The 24,656-nt window shown below is 43.3% G+C and overlaps 1 protein-coding gene across 1 annotated transcript in view; it reads right to left on the reverse strand.

Moving 5' to 3' along the window:
• The window catches only part of CNTNAP5 (contactin associated protein like 5), a 690,244-nt gene that overhangs the window by 425,942 nt on the left and 239,646 nt on the right, over positions 1-24,656 (reverse strand). Inside the window, exon 6 of the mRNA XM_029605214.1 lies at positions 19,565-19,708. Coding sequence (XP_029461074.1) covers positions 19,565-19,708 — 144 coding nt within the window. The remainder of the gene's footprint in view (positions 1-19,564; positions 19,709-24,656) is intronic.

Consider the following 24,656-nt stretch of genomic DNA (forward strand, 5'->3'; position numbering starts at 1 on the left):
GGAGGGAAAGAAAGGAGATCTCAGGAACAGGAAAAGAAATAAGGATGAGAAAAGAGGGATAGAGGAAGAAGGAAGAATAGGGTTAGGATAAGGAAGACTGAGGTTAGGGAATGGGAGAGGAAGAGGAGGAGAGAAGATCAGGGCTAGAAAGAGGGGAAGAGTAGAGGAAGGAGTTTCTGGAATCTTATGGGGAGAGGATCTGGGAATAGAGATGAACTTCTCCCTAGGCTCCAGCTGGTCTCTCCCATTTTCATCCCTTTCTAGTCCTCTTTCTCCATTCCTTTTCTTACTCTCAGTCCTTAATTTCCACTCTCCCTTTGCTCCTCTATCACACATACCTCGCTTTCTTAAGTTCCTTTCTCCTAACTCATTTTCTCATCTCTTCTTTTGGTGCTAACTTTTAAAAAGGAGAAAGAGCAGCTTTTAAACTAGACCATGGGGAAGAGATTCACACCTAAGTGCATGATTTGAAGGGATGCATTTTCCAAAGATACTTGAATAACAGGACTTAAGAATATCCCAGTAGAGAGAACGTGTTTAAGGTTGAAGTAGTCCAGATAGATGTAGACAAAGAGAACCTGGATGCAAATGACTCTAAACTTCCTGTATTCATTCAGCTTGTGAATTAGGAACATGCATTTGTTTTAAAAGAATGAGTAGAAGCAAAAAAATGAAGCCATTTTTGGTTTGTTATGAATAAAAAGAATTGAATAGCCTCTGATGAAAATGCCACAAAATTTTCAGGTATTTTCCTATTTGTGTACAAAAAAAACCCCTGATCCTTAGGGTGATTAGATCTCAGCCTTATTCTGTTACTATGGCCTAGACCCAATGCTGGGGCCCAGCTACAGGCTGGGTCCCATTGCTGACACTTGTGCCTACACCCAGGCCCAACACCAAGGCCTGGTCCAAAGCCGGGTCGCATCAGCAAGGTTCGGGCTTAAACCTAAATCCAACATCAGGGCCTGACCTGGGCATAGGTCCAAGGCCTGACACTGGAGCCCAGTCCAAGGCTATGTCTGGCATCAGGCCTAGGCTTAGGCCTATGTCTGGACAGTGGCAACAGACCGGGCCCCAGTGACAGGCCTGGGTCTCCGTGATGGGAACCGGTCTTGGTGAAGGTACCCTAATTCTGACCGGACACTGGTGTAGGGCCTAGGCCTAGGCTCTAGACCTCATCAATGGGACCCAGTCTCTGGCCTTGGCTTGGGCTTTGGTGATTGGGTCCTGGCCTTGGGTCAAGCCCTGGCCTTGGGTCTGTTGTCTAGGCCCAGATGTTGGTGACAGGATCCGGCCTCTGGCAGGTCTCCCTGCATCACTCTTCTGCCTTGGTAACTGGACCTTGCCTCAAGCCAGGTGATACTTTTGGGCCTAGGGCTCAGCAATGGGACCTGGCCTTGGGCCAGATCCCAGCATTGAGGCTTAGTCTCCATGATGGGACGGGCCCTAGTGTTAGGTCTATGACACAACCTGGGCTTAAGCTGGGTTCTGCCATTGGGCATGGGTCTAGGCTTGGGCTTCAGCAATGGGACCCAGCCCTGGCCTGTTTTTCTTTTGAATTGAAGTCAATGGGGGCCTATGCATTGCTTTCCCCATTGATTTAATGTAAAACCAAAAAAACAAATGAAACAAAGACATAAAAATCTTATTTTCATTTGAGACAAACCTGATGAATGTCTGTGGCCTATGAAATAAATGAATGAATGAATGAATGAATGAAAAAGCTGAAACACATTTTTGGCTCTCCACACCCCTATTGTGAATACAAAAATAAATGAAAATACAAATAAAAATACATTCTTTAACATGTCAGAAGTCCAAGCAGTAAACTGGTGAGTTAGAATGTATGGTATTGAATGAGCATATAGAGATATTATAGGCATTTCTGAGACATGGTGAGAACAGCCAAATGGACACTATGATACTAGAGTATAAATTAGTTTGATTTGATAGGGAAATCAGATCTGTGGCATGACTGCGCTATATAGAAAAGGTGACAGAAAGTGAAGCATAATACAAATCCTGCTGGAAACAAAATGATCTGTGGACTCCATATGGATAGAAATTCCATGTGTGATGGCTGAGACTTTAGCAGTGGGTGTATATTACCAGACCGACACGCGGCCAAAATGAAGAAACGTATTGTGAAATGCTAGCTGAAATTTTAAAGGCAAATAATAATAATGGGAGATTTCAGCTTCCCCGGTATTGGAGATCCCATTTCTAGATGCCATAATTGACTGCGTCATGGAGCAGCTGGCCCTAGAACTGATGAGAGATCCAGTCCTCAGTGGAACGCATGACTTGGTACGAGGGATTACTATAGTGGGGTCTCTAAGCAATAGTAATCATAATGCAATCAAATCTGACATAATCACTGGAGGGAAGATATTAAGCAAAACCATTACAGTAGCATATAACTTTAAAAAGGGACGCTATGATAGAATGAGGAAATTAGAAAAAAAAAATGTAAAGGAGAAGTTGCAAAGGTTCAAAGATTGCATGAAGCATGGATATTGTTTAAAATACCATTTTGAAAGACCAGATAAAATGTATTCCTTGCATTAGAAACAGTTTGAAGGAAGACCACACAACTGCTAGGAATGTTTAATGGAGAGATAAAAGAGGCAGTTAAAGCTAAAAGGGCATCATCCAAAAAATGGAAAGCCGACCCAAATGAAGAAAACAAGCAAGGGCATAAGCACTGGTAAGTTAGATGTAAAACACACAGGGCAAGAGAGACTTTGAGAAACGCCTGCAAGTAAGACAATAACTAATGTATAAAAACTTTTCCAAGTGCATTTGCAACAAAAAGGGAGTCAGTCGGGCTGCTAGATGACTGAGGGGCAAAAGGGGTGCTCAGGGAGGACATGGAAATAGCAGAAAAATGGAAATAATTCTTTGCCTCGGTCTATACAGAGGAGGATGCTGGGAACCTATCCATACCTGAATCATTCTTTAATGGTGGAGACAGTGAGCAACAGATATCTGTGACAATGAAGGATGTAAGAGATTAGCTTGACTAATTAAAGAGCAACACATCACTGGGACCAGATGGTATCTACCCCAAAATTCTAAAACAACTAAATATTAAATTGCTAACTTCTTACTAGTAATCTGTATTGTAACCTATCATTTAAAGCAGCCACAATTCCTGAAGATTGAAAGGTGGCCAATGTGATGCCGATTTTTAAAAATGCCTCCGAGGTAATCTGGGAAGCTATAGACCAGTGAGCCTATTGATGGTGCTGGGCAAAATGGTAGAAACCATTCTTAAAAACAAAAATGATTGCCATATAGATAGCCATGGATTCATGTAGAATGGTTTTAGCAAGGGGAATTCTTGTCTTACCAATATTTTAGAATTTTTTGAAGGTGTAAATAAATATGTAGATAAAGTTGAGCCGGTTGATATAATGTATTTGGATTTTCGAAAAGCATTTGACAAAGGCTTCCATGGGAGACTCCTCAGGAAACTACAAAGTCCTGGGATAGGAGGTAGTGTTCTACTGTGAATTGGTAACTTGTTAAAGGCCAGAAAAAGAGGATAGGACTAAATGGCCAGTTTTCCAGATGAGGCAAGCTTGTTAGTGGAGTACCTCAGGGACTGTGCTATTCAGTGGCGTAGCCAGAATTGATTTTTTGGGTGGGCACAAGGTTAACATGGGTGGGCTGTAGGCATGCAGGTCTACTAGTTGTTTTTTTTACTGATAAATAATGCCAAATTGTGCAGCATAGCATTCACATCTACGCCTAAGTATGAGGTTTACTTAATGATACAAACATAATTCACGGTGATTTGTGGTACTTTAGCCTTCTTATTATTACGATTTTATACACGGCTCCTACCTGTCCATAAATTTTGAGAGAGCGGTTGTGTTGCTTATATTTAAATTGCTAACATCTCAAAATATAGATATATATTTTTACCTTTGTTGTCTGATCTTTGTATTTTTCTAATCAGTTGGTCCTGGTCTCTTTTTCCCATTTTTTCCCTTATAGCTCATTTCCTAATTCCTTTTCAGTGTCTTTCTTCTATTACTGTCTTCTTCCCTTCCACACACACACATACACGCTTTCTCTCACAGACTCCCTCTCACACACTCAAGCTGTCACTCTCATATGCTCTCCCCCCCCCCCCAAGCTCACATTCTCTGCAGACACACATACAAGTTCTCACTTTCTCACCCCTCCCCAGGCTTATATTCTTATGCACACACAGACGCACATCCAGGCACCCATTCTCATCCACACACATAAACCCAGACTCCCATTCTCACCCACAAACCCATGCTCCCAGTCTCACCCACACATATTCAAGCTCCCATTCTCATCCATACATATACACATTTAAGGTCCTATTCTCACCCACACATACACACATTCAAGCACCCATTCTTATCCACATATTCAAGCTTCCATTCTCACCCACCCACACAAACCCAGGCTCTCATTCTCACCCATATATACACACATTCAAGCTCCCATTCTCACCCACCCACAAACTCAGGCTCCCATTCTCAACCACACATACACACATTCGAGCTCCCATTCACCCACATATTCAAGCTTCCATTCTCACCCACATACACACCCAGGCTCCAGTTTTCACCCACACACACTCCCATTCTCATCCACACATACACATTCAAGCACGTGCCTAGCTTCCGCTTTCTCCCCCAGAGCAGGAAGATCAGCTGCCTCTCCTGCTGCCACCGGACTCCTGCTATCTTCGGGCGTCGGGCCGTACAGCCCGCCGAACTTCCTGTCGGGGGGGGGGGGGAGCGGAAGCGCAGCGCACAACGTCTGCTTCCTCCCTCCCCCCCCCAAGCAGGAAGATCGGCCCGACGCCCGAAGATAGCAGGAGGCCGGTGGCAGCAGGAGAGGCAGCTGATCTTCCTGCTTTGGGGGAGAAAGCGGAAGCTGTGCGCGGCGCTTCCGCTCCCCCACCCCCAAACAGGAAGTTCGGCAGGCCGTTTGGCCCGAAGATAGCAGGAGAACGGGTGGCAGCAGGAGAGGCCAGCTGATCTTCCTGCATTGGGGGGAGGAAGCGGAAGCTGCGCGCGGCGCTTCCACTCCCCCCCCCGAACAGGAAGACCGGTTGGCCATACGGCCGCAGCAGCGCTTCCCCATGTGTGCCGTGATGGCGCGCGAGGCGTGGGTTCTCTTGTTCGCTGTCGCGGGGATGGGATCCCGCGACAGCCTTGCAGTTCCGGTGCCAGTTGGGTGGGCCTGGGTCTAAGTTGGGTGGGCACCTGCCCACCCAGGCCCACCCGTGGCATAGCCACGGGTGCTATTAAACTGGGACCTGTGTTATTAAACATACTCATAAATGATTTGGAACAGGGAACACAGTTGTTAAAACAGCAATGGATTGTAAGGATCTGCAGAAGGACCTTGCGAGACTAAGAGACCAGGCGATTGAGTGGCAGATGAAATTTGATATTGAAAAGGGCAAAGTGATGCACATAAGGAAAAATAATCCCTACTACAGGTACATAATGCTGGGTTCTGTATTGGGAGCCACTCCCCAGGAAAAGGACCTTCTAAACAACATGTTGAAATCTTCCGCACAGTACACAGCAGCCATAAAATAAAAAGCAAACAGAATGTTAGGAATGATCCAAAAAGGCATGGAGAATAAACAAAAAAAATATCATATTGCCTCTGGATCGAGCCATGGAATGACCACACCTTGACTATTGTGTGTAGTTCTAGACCCCATCTCAAGAAAGACATCGAGGAACTAGAAAAGGTGAAGAGGTGAGCGAGAAATCGATAAAGAGAATGGAATATCTCTCCTATAAATGAGAGGCTACACAAGGCCAGGGCTCTTCAGCATGGAAGGGATGGTTGAGAGGGGACATGAAAGAAATTTATAAAATCATGAGTGGGGTGGAACAGGTAAATAAAGTCCAGTTATTTACCCTTTCAAATAACATTGGTATACAAATTTTTAGAAGTCATCTGCTTCAGTGACAAAATGTGCCATTTATTATTAATGGGGATGTGCTGAATTCAAATATGACAAATAAGCCAGTTGACAGGCTACTGTTTCCATGAGATTTAAGTTTTTACATTTTACGTTTATGTTTCTTGCATAGAAGATAGTGGAGTTTTAATCATAAATTGTAAACTTAGGTCTTTTCCTGTACTTATGGTTGCATAATATTTCATCTGTCTTGTTTATGTAACACTTCAAAAATAAAATCAGCAAAAGGATTATAGAAATAAAATTTACTATGAAACCAAAGGCTAAAAACTATTGGGGTAGATTTTAAAAGGTGCGCGCGGACGCACATGTGTGCGCGCTACCCGGCGCGCACACATGTGCGCCCGATTTTATAACACGCGCGTGCAGGCACGCGCAGGGGCGCGCATGTTATAAAATCGGGGGTCGGCATGCCCAAGGGGGTGCACAATTGTGCACCTTGCAAGCGCCGAGCCACGCTGCCTTCCCCCGTTCCCTCCCTCCTAGCCTGACCTTCCCACCCCTTCCCCTAACCTTTCCCCCCCAGCCGCACTCTAACCCCCTGACCTTTGTCTTACCTTTTGCGCCTGCCTCCAGGCCTTTTTAAAATAGGCCCGGTGCATGTAGGGCTTTTAAAATATGGCCCATTATGTATATATATGTACATAGTTTAGTGCTTATTCAGTGGCTACTCGGCTCTTCTTGGCTTGCTCGTGTATTCATTAAATGCAAAATCTCTTGTCACTGTTCAGCAACAGTAGTAACAACCTTCCTTCCCCCTCCCCCCCCATTAGCAAACCTCCCTCCCCATGTGCTGGTCTCGCTCCAATAGTGCACACTGCTACTGTTCCTAGTTATGTTATGTTATATTATCCAAGTTGTTCACTCCCTTGTTCATTGTAAGACATATGTTGTCATTGTTTTCTACTTGTTATAATGTAAACCGGAGTGATAAGTAATTCTGTTACCTGAACTTCGCTCTAAAAAAAAGTTATAAATAAATAAATAACAGTCCAAAGACCAACTCGTAATACGCCTTTTTTTTTTTTTTACATAAAACACAGTTCCTCAAACAATTGCACCACAACAGCTGGGGGCGCTGTGGGGAAACCCTATCATCACAGGGTATCAATGTCCACTGTTTTTTTTTCAAAAAATGTTTTACTATATGTACTTAAAAATAGTCCAAACAAAAAACTTTCATATGAATACGCTAACAAGGACATTTTCAAAACCTGGCGCACGGAAATTCCGGGAGATACACGCGTGGCTGGGCCAAGAGCATGCCGAGTACATTTTCAAAATGGCCCAGCCACGCGTGTATCTCCTGGTACTCACGGAAGAGCCGGGGTTAAAGGGTGGGCCAGGGGCAGGACGGGACAGCGCCATTTTGTGCTGTCCCGATGAAGTGTGAGCTGGCAGCTGGGCAGCACACGGAACTTACTCCTGCTCGGAGGAGCAGGCAAGGTCTAAAAAAAAAGCTTAGGGGTCAGGATGAAGAGGGGAAAAAGGAAGAAGGTTAGTTAGGAGGATAGGGAAAAGCCTGAACGCGTCACTGTGCGTGTATTAAAAAATCCCTTCCCCCCCCCCCGGGTGTGTGAGTGGTCACCAGTGCTACATGCGTGTGCTGTTACAAAATCTGGCACGGATGTGTGCGCGGGTATCAGATTTTATAACACGCGCGTGGCGACGCGCGCATGTTATAAAATGAGCGTGCCCATGTGCATGCACTGGGAACCACACTTTTTTAGGGCGAGAAATCTAGACCGGCCACCCAACGCTGTCAGCATTTCAAGAGCACTACCAGCGGCTCTCTGCCTCAGGGGAACTCGCCATCCTCATGATACAAATCCTTGTTCCTGCAACAGAAATGTAGCGGATATATTAAAAAATGGCAGACTCTCTAACATCCAATCCAAATCACGGTGCACACAATGATAACCAATCCAGCCATGGAAAAAAAATACCAATGGCCAATCACAAAACAAAGTTGTTGCACTAAGGAGATATTGAATTTTATTCATCGACACTGGGATGAATTATCAATGCATCAAGTTTTCAAAGAAAAGCCAAGGTTTGTCTTAAAAGAGATGTTAGTTCATTCATCTTTACCTTCAGAGCAATCTATGTTCACGTTGAGTGGACATTCTGTTTGTGGCTCTTGTGAATTTTGTAACACAGCAATGACGGGGGTAGGATTGTAAAAGGAACATGCAATACTAATTGTACATTTTCTTTTTGATATATTTAATCAAATGTCCTTGTGGCCTTATATATATTGGCCGCACTATTCGGGAAGTGAGAAAATGTTTGATTGAACATAAAAGCCGTGTGAACACAGAAAAGTTACAATGCCTATGGTTTCTCATTTTTTAAATGCCAAGCATTCTTTTCAACAGATAAAATGACCGTTCCTTTGAGTGCTAGAGGTGGTAACCCGTTAAAGCGGTTGTCTTTGAAGGAACAAATATAGATTTTTAAGTTAAACACCGCAACCCCAAATGATTTAATTGAATCCATTGATTGGTTTAACATTGTGTAATTCAGCACGTACGTCAGTTGCAATAACTTTGTTTTGTGATTGGCCATCAGTTTTGTTTTACCATGTTTGGATTGGTTATCAATGTGTGCACCGTGATTTGGATTGGTTGTTGGAGAGTCTTCCATTTTTTAATATATCCGCTACATTTCTGTTGCAGGAACAAGGATCCGTATCATGAGGATGGCGAGTTTCCCTGAGGCAGAGAGTTGCTGGTAGAACTCTCAAAATGCTGACAGCATCAGGTGACCAGTCTGGATTTCTCATCCTAAAAAAAACTAAGGGCCGGATTTAAAAAGGGTTATGCGCATAAGGTACACTCGTAACCCTTCTAAAACGACCCTGCGTGCGTCGAGCCTATTTTGCATAGGTTCAGTGGCGCGCGCAAGCCCTGGGTCGCGCATAAGTCCCGGGGCTTGCAAAAAGGGGCGGTCGGGGCGTGGCCAGGGGGCGTGGTGTCGGCTCGGGGGCGTGTTCGGGGGGCGTGTGGGTGGTCTGGGGGTGTGGCCGAGTGCCCCAACACAACGGCCTGTGTCGGGGCCTGCCGCGCCAGCAGACAGCCGGCGCACGTAAGTTACTACTGCCTGGAGGCTTTAGTAACATTTCGAATAAAGGTGAGGGGGGGGGTTAGGTAGGGGAAGGGAGTGGAAGGTGCGGGGGGGGTGAAAGGAAAGTTCCCTCCGAGGCCGCTCCGATTTCGGGGCAGCCTCGGAGGGAACGGGCAGCTCGCGCAGGGCTCGGTGCAAGCAAGTTGCATAAATGTGCACCCCCTTGCGCGCGTATCTTATAAAATCCGGCGTACTTTTGTTCACGCCTGGTGCGCGAACAAAAGTACGCGCGTGCACTCTTTTTTAAAATGTACCCATAAGTGTATTCATATGGAAATTTTTGTTTGGACTATTTTTAAGTGCATATAGTAAAAACATTTTTGATAAAAAATACATAGTTTACTATGATGATAGGGTTTCCCCGCAGTGTCCACGGATGTTGTGTTTTATGTAAAACAAAGGCATATTACGAGTTGCTCTTTTGACTGTTGATTAAGTGGCCTACAACTCATCCTTTGTGTGATTGGATCACAATAGTAGTAAGCATTGATGGGCTCCATTTGCCCTGATACCATATTTCCATTCCTGCAATGTCCTGGTGAAATCGCTCAGCCACGCTCAGCACTTACTGCTCCACAGTTTGGTGGAAAAAAATCTAGATGAACGTGCAAACTATGCATCTTTAGTGATATGTCGCAGCCAAGGCTTTTGTATGTCTTGAGGAGGTTTTCTACCAACTCCTTATAGCGGTCTGCCTTGTTTCCAGGAAAATGTGTTACCACTAACTGGATGGCTTTCCACACTGTCTTGCCATGCGTTTCACAGTTAAATGCATCATCTCAAAGAAGTTCACAAATCTGAGGGCCAACAAAAACACCCTCCTTTATCTTAGCTTCGCTTAACCTTGGAAATGTGCCAATGAAGTACTAGAAGGCTGTTTTAGTTTTGTCCATGGCCTTGACAAAGTTCTTCATTAGAGCAGCCTGATATGTAAGGGTGGGAACAAAATCAAAGATGTATATTAATCATTTCGGATTTAATTAGAGACCCTTTCCCTTCTTAACTCACTTATCCTCCGCAATTCCCAAGTCAAAGGTCATATATACTGACCCAGCAGCATATCATGAAAACTAAAGCCAATCAACAATTTTAAGAATTCTTTTTCTTCTTAGTGAAAGAGATTTAGTAAAGGTTTGACTACGTTCATGCTGAAAGACGTTTGGCTGTAGACCAGTGTAATACTAAAAGAAGGGAACACTCCGTGAGGAAACGAACAACCAGCAGATTCAGAACAGATGGCAGAAAGCACTTTTTCACTCAGTGCACTATCAAGCTGTTGAATCTCTTGCCAGTGGACGTGATCAAGGTGATGAGCATTGTGGGGTTTAAAAGAGGATTGGACAAGTTCCTGGAGGAAAAGTCCATAACACGTTATTAGCCGAGTAAACGAAAGAAAGCCATTGCTATCTCTGGGAGCAAGTAACAGGTATTAGATCATCTTTATGGGATCTGCCAGGTACTTGCAGCCTGTATGGGCCACTCTTAGAGGTAGGATACTGGGCTTGATGGACCTTGTTCTGACCCAGTATGGCAATTCTTATGTTCTTATGGTGTGGTTAGGTAGACTAGAAAGGGTGGAATGGTCTTCTCCTGTCATCATGTTTCTATGTTTCAGACAGTCCTTAGCTCCAGGCCTCCTTTCACACAGCTCTATTTTCTTAGCGCTCTTTTACTCAACACCCCTGCCCCACTTTCACAAACCCCCACACCAGACTTCCATCCCTAGCTCCTCTTTCACAGTCCATCCTCTTTCACAACCCATCCTTCTCCCACAAAATAAATTGCCCAGCTCTTTCAAACTGGACTGGGAGGAAATTGGGAAAGGCTGTGATGCATCGCCGCGCGAAACTTGCAAAATTCTACCCCCTCTTGCACACGCCGTCCCGGATTTTATAACATGCGCACTCATTTTATAAAATTGCGTGTACATGGTCGCGTGTGTGTATGTTTTTAAAATCTACCCCTACATGAAAAATGTTTTAAACTAAATTTCATGATTTTTTTTTAATCATTTCAGTTTAGAAACAATTTGAAGCGAAACCGGCAATGCCGTTGACATTGCCTGTTTTAAAAATGAAAGCATATCCCTACTGCTCAGCCCCCAGTATCCTGTTTCAATTCTGTGAGAACTGACCACTTCTGTAGGAAGTACAACTTTGTGGCCCTTCCTATGACCATGGAATCTCAGGAGACCGGGGGCCTCGACTTAAGGAGAGTCTTCACCTGAGAAAGGACACGTTTTCTCTGCAGCATATGGCTAATTGCAACTACACAGAAGAATACATATGCGTATGTTTGTCACAGGGTATCACATGTGCAAATGTTCTGTTTATGAAAGACACACGTACATATAACTAAAAGCAAGTTGCACACTCAAGAAGAGAGTAGCCCATGGCTGATCTTTGGGACTAACCTAGAGTTTTGCTTTTTAAAATTATATTTGTGAAAGTTCGGTTACTGTGCACCAGAGTCCTCTTAAAGAAAAATCACTGTTCTTCCTACTTACTGCATCAACAGACCGGAAAACAAGATTCTGATTCCAGAATCGTTACCGTTCATAGAAGACTTCTTTGAACCTTCCCAATTAAGATAACTACTTGGATAATAAACGTGGAAGAAGTTAAACCAGGGCATCTCCATTTCAAGTTACGCACAAAGAGACAGCATTTGGGAATGGGGCATAGTGTTTAATTTATTTGTTTTTGCTTATTACTTTTTTTTGGGCAGCTTCCGAAGACCTTTTCCCTTGGATCTCTTGACAATGGGCTGAGAGTTATACTTTTTTCCCCTTTCTTTTTTTGTGTGCTGATGCTATACTTATTGTAGCTCTGTACATTTGATTGTTCTGTCGAGCGATATGCTTGATGTATAATATCAAATAAAATCTTTACTGCTCTTGATTACCGAGCATGCATGAAGATGAAGGAAGACAGATGGATCTTCCTTAGGATGGTTGCCTCTGCAGTTACTGAGACATGCTTAAAGGAAAAAGGATTATTGATGATGGTGAACTGGAAGCGGCCTCTCCTCCCGAGGGTGACTGAACACTTGCTGTGCAGTTATGTATTTGTCCTGCCTGATTTGGCTGATGTGTGTTAGTTCATTCTGGACACACTGCTCTTCGTCTCACTATAAGGCTGTCTGCACGTGCTATACTGCTATTAAGATAATCTCTAAATCTTCCTGCAACAGAGGGAATTGCCAGAGGAAATTAATAAATTCAACAGAATTTCATCACAACTGAAGGAGGATGAACCATATGGGGATACCTTATTTTTTATTAAGTTTTCACATTATGCAAATCAAATCAAGACATCCTTGAAAGGAAATACCATGGCTCAAAACTTCCAGATGTAACAAATTAATCTAATAATGCAATACAATCACCATGTCTAATTAGACCTCTATCTTTAGATCGACAGATAAGCAGTTCAAGATGATAATAAATGTAGCTGAACACATTAATTTGTATCACAGGAAGAAGCAAATTATTGGGCCTGATCCTACACGGTAAGAACTCGTTAAGCTGATCTGGTTCATAGAACACGTGTGTAGCATCCCCCCAACTTTATTTCACATATACAAAGAAAGCGAAAGGCAAAGGTGGCTCCCTAGGGCAACCCCATGTGGATGTGTTTTATATGAGTCACTGGTATATATATATATATATATATATATATATATATATATATATATTTATTTATTTATTTATTTAACAATTATTATTTTCCTAGTTTTCCATAGGGCAACTGGCCTTACAACTCAGAGTTTGTGTATGTGTTCTCTCCACACACCCCCCCCCCCCCCGAGTGTGCCTGTCTGCTCATCGCATGCTAAATTCAATCTCCACTGAATTTCCGCCACAGATGGCAGAGTATAACACGACCTCTGGCTCACACGTTTCATGTTTTACCCTGCCCTGTTAATTGTATTTTCAGTCTGTTAGTTATGATGTAAACTGGCATGATGTTTGCATACTAATGCCGGTATATAAAAGTTCTAAATAAATAAATAAATGTGCTCTCAAGGCCCTCCCTCTTTTCCCCACCCACACCGCTGGCAACAGGGAACCCGCCAGTACAGTTCCACTGAAATCTCCGAGAATTCAGAGCGCACTGTGAAATCATCAGGCATTGCTTACCTGGAAAGCCGTCCCCTCATCGGTGGACATCCAGCATGTTTAAAACTGTTCTGCCTTTGGTTGCTGCCCATAGTCGCAAGCTAACTCTGGTTCCCTGCCTAGTTTCCTACAGGGAAAAGCCGTCTCGAACGTCTAATAATCTATTTTGTTTTGCATAGGAATTCACCTAAGGCAGGTTGTTATACCATATGCAAATTTCTGTACTAACTAAGAAACTAGGCATTGTGAAATATTTGTAGACTTTGTGGTTTAGAATTACTTAGCATTGTCCTACCCAATGAAATAGTGAATTATTTTTTCAGACACGACATTATGTAAATTTATGGATATGGTACATAAGTTACTGATACAGCAAATATGGAAATACTTTAAAAGAAGACAAAATACAAGACATTTTTTATTTTTCAGGTTCTTTTCTTGGGTTATTGAATCCAAGGATTTAACATCTCTATAGTTATCTTGAATAGGGATTCAGCTCCTGGAAATATTTGAATTGTCCATTGTTTTTATTTGGAAATAATCCAGGTTTAAAAATCCTGTTACTGGGTATGGACCACATTGAGTCCGGCTGTAATCCTCGGAATCAGTGCCAGGTTCAACAATTCTATTTCTCATGTAAGACTGCTCACTAATACTTCTCTATTGCTGTTTATTGAAACTGATCAGATTCAGGTATCTATTCTGAGACACAAGCATCTTCGGTATCAGAAGGGCAAGAGGCAGTTTATGGTATGAGCGTCCTGTTTGTTGTTTACATTTCTTTTGTACGTGGTGGTCAACTCCCATTTCTGTCTTTTTATCAATTTGAAATTGAAATCGGGATTTTTGTTGACTTTTTTTCTTGTCATCTGCAAAAGTACATTCTGTGAAAAAGGTCTAAAATACCAAACTTTGGGTGGGTTTACAGTTCTCCCCTAAACATTCTTCTCTTTTAAAGTCAGTGAGTTTCAGTCTAGACTTTCAAACCTGTCCGGCCAGTCCAAATATGTTGAAAAGCTGATTGACTGAGGCCAGGTTTGGAAACCACTATCATGCCCAATGAGCTGCTTTCTATCAACACTTAATGTTAAGGACGCTTATGAGATCTATTCCTACAATGCTGTAATAAAAAAGAAAAAATCTGCTGTGTCAACGAGAGTAACCCTTTATGATTGTATTAAATGCAAGATTGCCCATATTCTAATCTAATTAGCAGTAGCTGGAGGTATGTGCACTTCCCTTCCATCTACTGTAGAAAATTGTCTTTCCTATATCATGGGGTACCTCTGTCTCCAGCTTTCTGGCAAGAGACAAAACAGTCACCTAAATCTACTGAGTATTCAAAGAATTCTACATTTGGAATGTTTTTTTTCAGCCCGGTGGATTCTATTTAGTGTACAAAATCAGAGTACGTCAGCAAAAGTCTGGACATACCGTATTTCTGGAGGACAGGACTATTAAATATTAACCTGATAGGCTTGGGGGGGGCATATTTGAAACCTATTTAAACGGATAACTCAAAAGTTATATGTCTAAATAGCAAATGCGGCATATTCAACCACAGAGCCGGAAAAGTAGTTATCCAGCTATAATTTAGCCAGATAAGAGACTGGGCGTTCCGGGGACTGGATGAGATATCTGGCTAACCTAGCCAAATATTGGCTATATCCAGCTAGGCTAGCCAGATAACTTTAGACCTCCTTTAGATCTACATCAGTGTCAGCATGAAAAAAAATAAATATCCAAAAGGCTCTCAACTGTTTCCATAAATTACCCTGGCTCACCCAGCACTCTTGAAATCACAAAAATTTACAGACTATCCCCTCCCCTTCCCCAGTTTCATGTTTACATTTGTAATCGCAAGCCATGACTCCCCCTGTACTTTTAACCCCACCCCCAGTCTAATCAAAGTTAGACCCCCCCGGACCCTCCCATCCCACTCATCCCTCTGGTGGCAAAATCTCTCTCTGCTGGGAACGATAGGCAGTTCTGGAAGCATAAGCTACGCTCAGTTTGTGCTTCCAGCGCTCCCATGTATGACACTAACTTTGGCCGGCTAACTTGTTCACTATATGGCCTACTGAATATTGGCCTCAGGAAGTGTCACCTCTTACTTAAGGGCAGATTTTAAAACATGCGTGCGCTACCCGGCGTGCGCACACGGACTCGCTGATTTTATGACATGTGCGCACCAGCGGGCGCACGTTATAAAATACGTGGGCCGCACGCACATACGCGCCAGATTTTATAATCTGCGTGCGTATGTGCGGGCGGCGCGCACAAGGGGGTAAAATTATGCAAATTTGAACGGCGATGAGATCGGGGCTCCCCCAGTTCCCTCCCAGTCGGCTCCAATTTAGGAGCGGATTGGGAGGGAACTTTCCTACCCCCTACCCTAACCTCCCTTCCCCTTCCCCTCTCCTCCCCACCCTCTAAATCCCCTTTAATTTTTGGTACCTTTTTTCTGTTGAGTTACTTCAGTGCCTGAAGCCCATTCCCGCCCCACCCTTTCCTCAGGGCCTGGCACTTATGCGCATATCACCTCTTACACACATGGCTGCGCCCTTTTTAAAACCCGCACAGGGCCCGGCCATGCGTGTAAGTGGCGATTTCTACTTGCGTGGCCGATTTAAAATCCGGCTGTTAGTGAATAAGAGGGAATGGATCTCTCTGATTACGTTTTTTTTTTCATATTTCTTCAAAGCAACCTAAATTGGCTACCTTTGGAGACAGGAACTCTGGGTTTGATCCAGTATGGCATTTCTGGTGTTCTTATGACATGCCATATGAATAATATGGTGCTGTGATATACCACATATCTGTTATATGTGCACTGGGCAGAAGGGAAAATATAATACATCACACTAAAAAGTAACCACTGAAAAGAGCAGGTGAACATGGAAAGACACAGGATTTCCCAAAACTGTGATACTAACTTCAGTGCACCAGACTGCTAGTTGAGACAGACTCTGTTATAAATGGTCAGTGCTACATTAACATATACCATACAGAACCATAGAAATGAAGGCAGAAAAGAACCAAATGGACCATCCAGTCTGCCCAGCAAGCTTATGGTAGTATCTAGTACTGCACCATACAAGTCACCCCTGTACTTATCAGTTTCCCAGACCATCAAAGTCTGCGTCCTTGGTTGATGTTTGAGTCCAATTCCCCGTTACCTCTTGCCATTGAAGCAGAGAGCAATGTTGGAGCTGCATCAAAGTATCAGGCTTATTGGTTAAAGGTAGTAATCACCACATCAGCAAATTACCCCCATGCTTATTTGTTTCCACAGACTGTACAATTCAATGTCCTTGTTGGTTGCTGTCTGAATCTAATTCCCCTTTTCCCCCTACCGTTGAAGCAGAGGGCAATGATGGAGTTGCATCAACAGTATGAAGGCTTATTGGTTAAGTACAAGATTGCCAAATTATAACTTAGCATACCCAGAAGCCATTGTTCGTTAACAGAAGAATGATTTCCGCAGGAGACAATTTAATGCAATACATGTTACCACACACTTTGCATTCCTATTGTGCTAAAATGTCAGGTATTTCGTGCTGCTTGAGTCTAATATGAAGAAGTTGAGACAGAGCGAGAGAATGAAAGGGAGATTTTAAGAAAAAGGATTAGAAGACATAGGAAGCGCCCTCTATTCCCTGGATGCATGAACAATCATGACATTCTCAAACAGCGTAAATTGGCAATTTAGATGATTACATACAGAATCTGTGATATGTTGATTACTGTTTCGAAGGCTCATCAGCTTTCTTGGCATCAAGAACAATAGCTACAAATACATTGCAATACAAGAAAAATTTAAAGCGTAATGGGGTTTTAACGAAGCACTCTTATTTCAACATGCAGTATTGCTTGCTCCTACTTTTCTGCCACTGCTGAGCCTGGCCAGGCATGTCAACAGAATTATCTTTGTTAAAGATTTTACATTAGAAGAAGTGGCTGTGCTCTCTTTATATAAGAAAGTATAATATCAAAATGCACAAGACAAATCTCTAGAAATTACATCCAGTCACAACACTCAGAATAGGATGCAGAAGAAGATAAGAGGAAGATCTTCCAGTTCCATTGATCTCTCCCTGTGACACGTGTGCTTGTAGTCAGTGGATTTATGGTTTAAAGGGGAGGGAGGGCTATGTTATAGCAATAGCAAGCAATAACATACAGGCAATAAACAGCCTGGAGTCTCTGGCCATCAGTGACTCTGACCTCATAGGTCCTGCAGGACTGGAGCATTCACACACATATTTTTGTGTGTATATGGATTACCAATGGAAAATTTGTCTTCCGCTCTTGTCGTAGCAGGCCGTGGAGAAGCTAAGGCAGTACTGTGCTCCCTCCCATCAGGGAGCCACTCTGTGTATTTCCTCTTCCAATCAGAGGCATGTGGGTACAGAAAGAGAAGAGGTTAGGGAGACTGAGCACAGCACTCTCTCTCCCTCAGTGTCCTTTAGTCTGCTGATACTGTGGGTAAGAGCAAGAGAGGGAAGCAGGAGTAACGTTGGGGACCTGGTAATGAATGGTGTGATGGGCAACCCTAAATAGCATTGGTATGATTACATCAGGCCTCCAAGAAAGGAGAAGAATAACTTGCATGAAGCAGCAGTAAGACCCCTAAACAGAAGTGACGCAACAGGACTGGGCTTCCAAGAAGGCTGGGGGTGACATGCATGGAAGTGCCATGGTTAAAGCATGAGGAGGCCATTGTTTCTTTGTTTTTATAATAATCTCACTAATCTTGGTGGCTGGGTGGATTATTACAACACTTGGTAGTAAAAACTTATTTACTGCTTCTGCAACAAGCAGACCTGGCTCTTCTCTAAAGCATACACGTAATTTGTTCCTCGCTCTCATCTATGTTCCCCTCAAGACCTCGCTTTCTCTTAAAAAAAAAAAAAAAAAAATATATATATATATATATATATATATATATATTTACACCTTAATTCCCCCCTCTCACTATAGTGTCACCCTTACCCCCTCCTATCCCTTCTTCCCCCCTTCCCCTCTCTTCCCTCTCACCCCTTTTTTACACAAATGATATATGTTGTTATTCCCTATCATTGTACATCTTGTAAATACTTACGACCCTTGCTTACAATAATTTAAGAATTAACAATACTTAATTCTCCTTCACATTTCCCCCCCCTCTCATTTACTCTCTTGTTAATATGTTATATTTATTTTATGTTCACCTCTATATTTCCCCCTCCTTTTAATCACCCCCATGTTATTATGTTATATTTGTTTTATGTTAAACTTGTTCGATGTAAAGCGCCACCCCAGGCACTAGTTTATGTTACGCTGTGAACCGATGTGATATCACTGATGAATGTCGGTATATAAAAACGTTAAATAAATAAATAAATAAATAAATAAATAAATAAGTTGAAAATGGCAAGTCCTGAAATGGCCTATCAGCGAAGGTGGTGTAAGTCTTCACCATAACAGATTTTGTGCACGTTATGGACAGATACGGAAAGCACTAGTAGAGAAAGGGTTGAGAGGTCTTGTAGAAAACATGGGGGAATTGGTGTTGGGTTGCGTATGGAAATTTATATGTTCACCTACAAAAAGTAAATTAATCTTTACTGGGCAGACTGGATGGGCCATTTTGGTCGTTATCTGCTGTCATTTGTTACTATGGAATGCTGCGGGCTGCTGCTGGAGTATTGGGATGATTTAGGGTTTGAAGGGGGAAATGTGGAGCTGTGGGAAATGATGAAGGGGTTACAAGTTACAATACAGAGATGCAGAGATGATGGAAGGTTCTGGGGGGAATTGGTGTGCTACAAGGGAGATATAAGGCTGCAAGGAGGAGATGCTGGGAGGGCTTCAGGGGAGGACTGATTATGATGACGGAGGGAGGTGGGAAGCACCCACAGGGAAATCATTATGTGGGCATCCTTAGTGATCATATTTCATTGTCATGTACATAGAATAGTTGGATATAGCCAGAATTTTAACATGAAACTGCTAGAAAGCCCATTAATTGAGCCGTTAAACATAGCAATTTAGTATAATTAAGCGGCTACATTGTCATCCCAGTGGATCTAGCCAGCTAATTCCTTGGTTAACCTGTTAGATTCATTTGAAAATTGAAGCTCTACAGATGAATTTGTTATACGTATCGCTAAACATACATTATTTTGGGCTTGGACTTTGGGCTGCTACAATCAAGATTAATTACAGAAGAGTCTGCTATTCAGACAGACCATTGCCTTTCAAAATACCGAAACATTTTCTGCTGCTGCTGGGACATCCTGAAAGAGAAAAACCAATAAGAAGACAATTTCTTTGCATCTTACCACAATGTAGATCTGAGGCTTGCGTCTTTTTGCCAGATCAATAATGTTTCCTCCATTGTAATAAAGGTTCTCAATGCATCCATGGAAGTTTTTTTTCAGAAAGGTTCCTGGCTTTCCCGGTACTGGAATCCCTCCAAAACTGAGCTTTGGGAAAGAAGAAGGCCAACACTCAATTACAATGAAAACTACGTTTGTTCTGCTGCCTCCCGTGATGGAGACTCCCTAGTATTTGGTCGTAAGTTGGCACCGACAACTCTTCTCACAAGCTACTTGTCAACCATGTTCTAAAAGGAAGGGTAATCAGCATCACTGGAGAGCTCTCTGAATTTATATCACACATGATTTTGAGGGTGTTCAAGCACATACAAAAAGAAATGAATCAGTTATCATGGAAAATGCAAAAGGCTGAAGGCCACATTTAATAGTATATTCAGCTTGTCACACACACTTAGGGACTGTGTTTGTTGCATAAACGTTTTAAATAAGAGGTGGCGAAACTCTAGTTTCTCAATGCCGCAAACCAGTTGAGTTTTTAGGATACCCCGGGAGTATGCACGAAAGAGATTTGCATACCACTGACACAGCATGCATGTAAATCTACCTCATGCATATGCATAGGGATATCCTGAAAACCTGACCAGTTTGCAGCCCTTGAGCACCAGAGGTTCTCCAGCTTTCCTTTCGATCATTCTTCAACTCATTTACCATTGTTTCTTCTATGCCGAACCTCCTGTCTTTTATAATACTGAGCTTGCTTAGAAAGAGTTTGGCAGTATGCTTAAAGGAAGAGAATAATTACAAAATGCAATTACAGGATTTGCAGGTTTAGATACGAAACAGTTGCATCATTTACGGAAGTTTCAAATTCAGCAGCACATATTCTCTCAGGAATCAAACCTAGAGACCATATTGTCCTGGTTTTGAAAAGACTTCCTTTTGGTTAGGGTAACTTTGAAAAGTTTGGCTCTGATACACAAAGCACAGGAAAATATCAGCCGGGGGGATTTTTTCAAAAGCAGCCCATGGGGTATCGGTCTGACTCTCTCATGCACTTTCCCTGCAGCACATGCTTTGACAGCTCCCAAAAGCAAGCCAAGCTAACCCTTAAGAAGTACATCATGTAATCTAGAGCCTGGCAGAATTGAGCCAAAATATTTCCAACATAAATTTCATATTTTACCCCACCTCAACCCATTACCTATCTCAGCCAACTCTCCCCAGCCCCCCCCCCCCCCCCCCCCCCCCAGACCTTTCGCAAAACGTAAGAGACCTAGGTGTAACCCTTGACTCCCAATTCAGCCTCCAGAAATTTATCTCCTCCACCATCAAGGACTGTTACCATAAACTACATACCCTCAAAAAACTCAAGCCTATCCTGCACGCTAGCAACTTTAGAACAGTCCTACAAGCCCTCATCTTATCTAAGATAGACTACTCAAATGCACTACTCCTAGGTCTACCTAAGAACACTACAGCCCCATTGCAGCTACTACAAAACACAGCTGCACGAATATTAACTGGTACACGTAGAAAAGAAAAGATTATACATGACTGTACGGAGTGGGCCTTGGGAAGAGCGCACCAAGGCTTTGCTTATTTTCTGTGTTATGTTCTTTCTTTGTGAATGCTCTTAATGCAATAAAAAGAATATCCAATAATTAAAAATATATGCACAATTTTAAAAGCTGCCAAACACTAATAAAATATTAAAAAAACAAAAACAAAACAGCAGACAGATCAAATAACAACCACCAATTAAAATGAGTAAGGATTAAACAATCCCCCACTCTCCACACCTGGAAACTTCTGAGAGATTGTTGTGGATTAGTCAGGGCTGGGGGGGATGCACACATTTTCTGTTCTCTCTCTAATATACACAGGCGCATGCACGCTCGCTGGCATGCACACACACTGACACACACACTTGCACGCTGACACGCCACATTTGCACTTTTACTCGCCATGTACTCTCTCTCTCTCTCTCTCTGACACACCACAATCACACTCACTCACACATGTATGCTCACTGATACACAGTCACACTCTCACTCACACAAGCACGCTCACTGACACACATGCAGATGCTAATTGGCTCACTCACATACATTTAAAAAAGAGTTTTACTTACATTAGAAGTTAGGTGGGTTCCCTGCAGGGCCCCTGGAGAATAGGGTCTGAGGGGGCTGACTGTTAATGCTCTGGGAGGAGGTTTTCCATGGCCTGCTAAAGAGAGGGCTCCAAGGCCCCGATAGTGTTTTCTTTTCTTTTTTCTTGTTCCTTTTACTTTTACTCCAGCCCAAGAATGACAGTGGGAGGTCTATGGGCTGCCTCCGGCCCGGACAGGCAGCGGTGGCAGGAGTATTTCCTGCCACCGAGGCTGAAGGGGGAGTGCTCGGAGAGCAGTAGAAACCACGCCGAGGGAATTGCTGCTGTTGCCGTGGAGACTAAACACTGGCAGAGGGCCTGAGAAAGAAGCGGTCCTAGGACTGAAGGTGGTGAGAAGGGGTCTGAGAGAGGTGCAGGCCCAGAGCACTGCTGGAGAGACTGAACGTGGTGGGTGGAGGGTCTGAGAGAGAGAAGGGTGCTGCCGTGGGAGGCAGTGCATGCAAATCTCTCTCATGCATATTCATTATGGAGATCCTGAAAATCTGGCCTGTTTGTGGCTCTCGGGGACTGGAGTTGGCCACCCCTGCACAAAAGGTTCGATTTTCCAAATTATTTTTGGACTCTGGAGGGTGAATAACAGAGATAAGCTAAACAGCAACTGTCTTCATGAAACAACTGGTTAAAAAACTATTTGTCATGGACAGAAAAAAAGATAGTTGAAGGGGCCAGGAGGTGGAGACGCCATAGACTCTCTGCATTAATATCCTCTACTCCGGTGGTTCCCAAACCTATCCTGGAGGACCTCCAGGCCGGCCGGGTTTTCAGGATATCCACAATGAATATGCATGAGCTAAATTTGCGTGCACTGCCTCCATAACATGCAGATTTTATCTCATGCATGTTCACTGCGAGTATCCCGAAAGCCCGACTGGCTGGGAGTCCCCCAGGACAGGTCTGGGAACCTCTGCGCTAGTCCACTTGTAGATATGCCCACAAATACCCATTCACTCTACCACATGTGTCTTTTATTCAATTCTGAGAGTCCTCATAGCTGAATACATTTACTGTAGGCCCAAGGCAGAAATAACTCCCAACAGGAGCACCGCAGCAGTTGTGCAGCTCCAATTAATTAGTCTAGCAGCCAGTTTGACACTTAAAACCTTTTGAAGACTTGAGAAAAATAGAACAAGCAGCTGTAAAAATGTTCTTCTATTTCTTTATGTGAAAACACAGTGTAACACCCCCCTCCCTCAATTTGGGCAAGCGAGTGACCTTCACAGACTGGTGAGTACTAGCCCATTTGGTGTATCATCTGGAACCAGTTTGTGTTTGCTCCGCAGGGATCAGGATTCACCTGCTGAGCCCAGGGCTTCACCAGATAAGAAAAATTAAAACAAGTCCACCCAAACGTAGTGTTTTAAACAAGAAAAACCAGGAAAAAAATAGTCTGTGATTCACGGAGGTCACAATTCCCCAAAAACGTTGCCACCCACAGTCTTCTCATGGGAACTGAGTAAATCGACTGGAAGGCTCCGCCCCCAAGAACTCTCAGCTGGTCCCCTGTCCTTCTCCGGGCCCAGATGCAAGAAAAAAACAAACCTCAGTGCAACTCCTTCTTCTTCATCCACAACTTCTCTGGTTGCAGACTTCCCCCGTCCAACCCTATCCCAGAGAGAGAACTGCTCTCTCCAGCAGATCAACAGGACACAGGGCAGAGCACAATCTCTTGGCTCTGCTCCCCCAGCTCCCACGCAGATGCCTCACGTCAACTCTTAACTCCGACTCCCCTTCCTGCCTTAGAGTTACCCGTTATACTCTCAGACCCGACTATCCCCTTTTGATGAAGGCTCTCAGTACCAACCGTCACACCGACTGGATATCCCCGTGCTGGAAAATTCCAATTGTAAAAAGCCAGTAGGGTCCAAGCAGCCCTGCGACAGCATATCCATGTTTAAAAGGGAGTCTGGTATATTGGGGAGGCGAGCATGAGAAGCTTAGTTGCTGTTATTGACGTGAAACCCCCCCCCCCCACCACCACCACCACCACCACCGACACAAGGAGGGGCACCGAGGTTAAGTCTTGAGAGAGATTTTGCTCCAGGGCCCCTCCCTTGACCAGGTATGTCGGACAAAATGTATTTCTTCCTGTCTTCATCAGCAAAGTCAGAACTGAGAGAGGAGGCATTGGAATTCAGATGGGACAAAATGAGATTCGTCACAGTGGAGATAGGTTTTGTTATATCACTGCCAGATATTTTTTGTCAAAACTTGTGCTAATGAGCTGTTTGTTTCAGTACCTCTTATCTATCTCAGCCATCGCAGCAGCCGAAATCCTCGACCAGGAGTTATGCACCCACGGCTCCCTCCATGCGCCCTGACTGCTGGCTGTGGCTACTGAGTCTATTGATCATTGTAAATGTAATTTCTTGAGACATCATTTTTTTTCATGAACACTCATTATTATTGACCATATACTTGGGGTCTGTGGTTTATTCATAGAGTGCGCTTTCATTTGCCCTTTTTACATCTTATTTTCAGCCACCATAAGAATTTCCTACAGAGAATGCTTTACACAAGCTTTCCAGACTACATTGGTCATCTGCAGGTGACATTCATATGATTTCTACCGTTCATGCGCACCATCTTTAGGTAATTCTGATTTGGGGCCATAATATATCGAGGCACCTCTGCATCCTAAGGAACAGCATAAACAAGACTGAAATGAAATATTTTGGATTAAGGAAACTTTCAGCTGCTTAATGACTTTTGTAACAGAATTTGCTGCATTTCCTTACACACCGGACTTCATTACTTTCACATTATACTACCGATGCTGTAATATCCTCCACGAAGTAAGACTTCTAAGAAGATATACAAGCACTGTATATATATATGTATATCTTGTAAATATAAAATTGCAAATTAAGAGTGAAAGGGGTTTGCTTTAGATACTGATAGACTCCAAAGAATCCATCTGTAATTCACA

The sequence above is a fragment of the Rhinatrema bivittatum genome, chromosome 6 (assembly GCF_901001135.1).
Source record: "Rhinatrema bivittatum chromosome 6, aRhiBiv1.1, whole genome shotgun sequence".
In the NCBI taxonomy this organism is placed as follows: Eukaryota; Metazoa; Chordata; class Amphibia; order Gymnophiona; family Rhinatrematidae; genus Rhinatrema; species Rhinatrema bivittatum.